The 2946-nt window shown below is 56.9% G+C and overlaps 3 protein-coding genes across 3 annotated transcripts; all 3 read right to left on the bottom strand.

Annotated features, from left to right (window-relative positions):
• Positions 1 to 46: 46 nt before the first annotated feature.
• Positions 47 to 1240, bottom strand: VTP21DRAFT_11350 (uncharacterized protein; the record flags this gene model as incomplete). Its single annotated transcript, XM_069390786.1, has 1 exon — positions 47 to 1240. One exon carries the CDS (start codon positions 1238 to 1240, stop codon positions 47 to 49), a length of 1194 nt encoding a protein of 397 aa, XP_069245429.1.
• Positions 1241 to 1438: 198 nt separating this feature from the next.
• VTP21DRAFT_11349 (uncharacterized protein) lies at positions 1439 to 1706 on the bottom strand (the record flags this gene model as incomplete). The annotated part of the gene is made up of 2 exons (XM_069390784.1): positions 1439 to 1591; positions 1674 to 1706. 2 exons carry the CDS (start codon positions 1704 to 1706, stop codon positions 1439 to 1441), a joined length of 186 nt encoding a protein of 61 aa, XP_069245428.1.
• A 148-nt stretch (positions 1707 to 1854) lies between these two features.
• Positions 1855 to 2253, bottom strand: VTP21DRAFT_11348 (uncharacterized protein; the record flags this gene model as incomplete). The annotated part of the gene is made up of 2 exons (XM_069390783.1): positions 1855 to 2177; positions 2241 to 2253. The coding sequence occupies 2 exons, from the start codon at positions 2251 to 2253 to the stop codon at positions 1855 to 1857; spliced, it is 336 nt and encodes a 111-aa protein (XP_069245427.1).
• Between the last annotated feature and the right edge of the window lie 693 nt (positions 2254 to 2946).

The raw sequence follows: 2946 nt of genomic DNA, 5'->3' as shown, positions 1-2946 counted from the left end.
AGTGATCTGCTCTGAAGGGGTGGAGTGAAGATTCAACGAGAGGAATTCAATTTACCTTCCAGTGCGCCTTGTTGATCGCTCGATGTAAGCAAGGTTGGACACCCAGCTCCGATTGCACTGCTGACATGACATCGTCGCCTTCGTCATCCTCAACACTGGCGTCAACAACGTAGTTGTTGTGTCTTGTCTCTTTTTCTTCGCCACTCTTGGCGCTTTGCGTTATCTCAACTCCTGTCTCGCAGAAGCGCTCGCGCAGGATCCGCCTCCCATTGGCCTCCTGGCCCGGTGTCCACCTAATCCTTGTATCGTCTTTACTCGCTCCATATTCCCAGTAGCCCTTGAGAGGTTCCTCCCCCGCATTTTGAGAGAGCATGTCCTCCAGAAGTTCGGCGTCGACGTAAGACATGATGCTCGAGGTGGCAACCGAGGCGGAGAGTGGAGTGGTCAGATGCTTATGCGGCGCAGCCGGAGAAGTATGGGGGAGCGGGTTGTGCGGACGATGGGTTAGGAACTTGAGCTCGCGGCAGTAAGATTCGGCAACCAGCAGCTCAGAGAGGAGCGATGACCTACGCACTACCGGGGGGACGGGGCGTTTTTGGAGATCCAGATTCTCTTCCACCTGCGCTTCCTCGGTGTGGGAAGAGTGAGGAGAGGAAGGGGGGAGGGGGGAGGGGGGGGACGGCGAGCGCGACGAGTCTGCGGTGGGACGAGTTGGCCGTGAAGGCAGCGGCAAAGAGTCGGGCCGGGAAGAGGGGGGGAGGGTGGAGAAACAGCTGACCACGTTCACGTCGAATATCTTCAGCCCGCGCGGCTCAGCCTCTGCGGCGCGGCCATCCGCCTCTCTCCCCGCCACCTTTCCCTCCTCGTCCTCCTCCTCTTCGTCGTCTGTTTCTTCTTCCTCGTCCTCCTCCTCGTCGTCGTCACAGAGCTCGGGAGGCGCCTGAAATCCCATCCCCTCGCCCCCCAAGACGGATCCAAACCCAAGCCCGCGGTAGGCCTCACCCTCGGCGCCGTAATGGGGGAGGTGGCCAGGGATCGAACGGAGCCAGCCTGCTTCGACTAGGTGTTGGGCATGAGTATGTGTGTGTGGATGGGGAGGCGTCGCAGGAGCCGCGGCCTTGAACGAGAGCTCGGAGGTGGAGAATGACGGGGGCCGTGAGGTGAAGGTGGTGAGGGCGGACTCCTCCATCTCGTTGATGAGAAGAGGGACACTTTTATGGCGTGGGTGGAAATGGGCCATGGCGGGTTTATTATATTAGCTAAAGTCAAGGTATATATATCTGTGGAAAGCAATGCGCTCAGCGCTGGGAAGCGGGACTCGAGTGGATGGCTAAATGCATCAAAGGGCGGGGGTATGGGGAGTGGAGAGGGAATGGGAAGAAGGGTCGAGGGAGAAGAAGGTGGGGGGGGGGGGAGAGAGGGATGGCGAAAGGGCGGTTCAAGCCGGCCGCGGAGGGAGCGAGGAGGGTGCGGCGGGAGTCTTCTTCTTTCGACGGCGCTGCTCGTCACCGTTGGCGTCTGGCTGGGGGTCGGCACCGGCGAGGGGAGGGAGAGAAGCAGAGGAAGGGGGTGTGAGTAGCGGCTGGAGGGCCTTAAAAATGGTTTGCGAAAACTCACGCACAGGAAGCGAGCGTTCCTTTTATGTCTTGCTTCTCAAAACAAAAGAAAAAAACTTCTTTTTGCCGTGGGTCAGCATTGAGGTGCATGTCGAAAGTTTACTTCTCTGCGCTTTCTCAGCTTATTAGCTGGACGAACCGGTTCCCTCTTTTGAAGTTTTCATTTCTTCCATATCGGATTCCAATTTCCCAACTGTAAAAAAAAGTCGATACAGCGAGCGGCGCCATTCAGGAGAGCCTAAGGAGCTGTCAGAAAGGCTGGCCCTGTTGCCTGCCCCAGGTTTGGCATGCTCCTGACGCTGCATGCTGCTTGCCTTGGTCTGCTTCGGCTCAGGGCCAGCGCGACTTGTCGCGGCCGACGCGCGCAATAGGAGAGGCGCTGAGCCGGTGGCTCGGCACCGGCCTCTCCCATTTCACCATTGGGTGGTGGATGACGACGCTGGCCCCTCCTCGACGAGAGATTCGGCTCGGGCCAATCCTTGCCTCGCGGGGGCGGGTTTAAGACGTGGAGCTCGGCGCATTCGGATCGACGGCGGCCCTCGCCCTCAGGCCGCAAAGGACCTAATTAAAATCGAATCCGGCCACCTCATCATATGACCTAGGCCCCGAGGTCGCTTGCGACACCAACAGACAACATAAACAAAACAAAACAGAGCCAATTTATCTCGACAAACCCGATATCGCGGTTGGCACCAACTTAAGCTGTGGGCCGTTATAAAAAAAACTCGTTCCCCATTACCCGTTGCGTGCGCGCTTTAGCTAAGATGGGGGGCGAGCGCGGTTCGGTGAGAGCCTTTCTCTTTCATTAAAGCCTCGATCAATCCGATGGCCGCGTCAATCCATGTACGACGCTTACGCTTAAAGCATAAAATGGAGCGTCAATTAGGCGCGTAAGCAGCAGGCGCCCTCTTATCTTAGCATTCACATGGGCTTAAAAGGAAACCGCGCTTGATACGCATTGACGTGTTAGGCGGAATAAGGACAAATGGAGCCGGCCGCTCAAGCCTCCATTTAGGGTGAGTTTGAAGTGAGCTGCAGCGTTTTAATTTTTCTCTCTTTTGTCACGTCGCCCCAGCTGCACGAATTTTAATTACCGCTTGTTCATTTTCTCTGCCGCCCGTAGAACCTTCTCCACAGTTTCCGTGTGGAGCGGGAGCCAGGCCCTCCCGCGAATCTCGCCTTGAAATCCTGTGACTAAAATTTGGACAATCGCGGCCAAGCAACAATCGGGCTGTCTATAAATGCCCGCCTCGATAATGAAAAGCACGGCATTAGGGCATGGGGAGAGAGAGAGAGAGAGAGAGAGAGCGCGCGTGTGTGAAGGAGAGCT

The sequence above is a fragment of the Calcarisporiella thermophila genome, assembly GCF_041956535.1.
Source record: "Calcarisporiella thermophila strain CBS 279.70 unplaced genomic scaffold VTP21scaffold_81, whole genome shotgun sequence".
Lineage (NCBI taxonomy): Eukaryota > Fungi > Calcarisporiellomycota > Calcarisporiellomycetes > Calcarisporiellales > Calcarisporiellaceae > Calcarisporiella > Calcarisporiella thermophila.
This window is presented reverse-complemented; position numbering and strand designations above follow the sequence as displayed.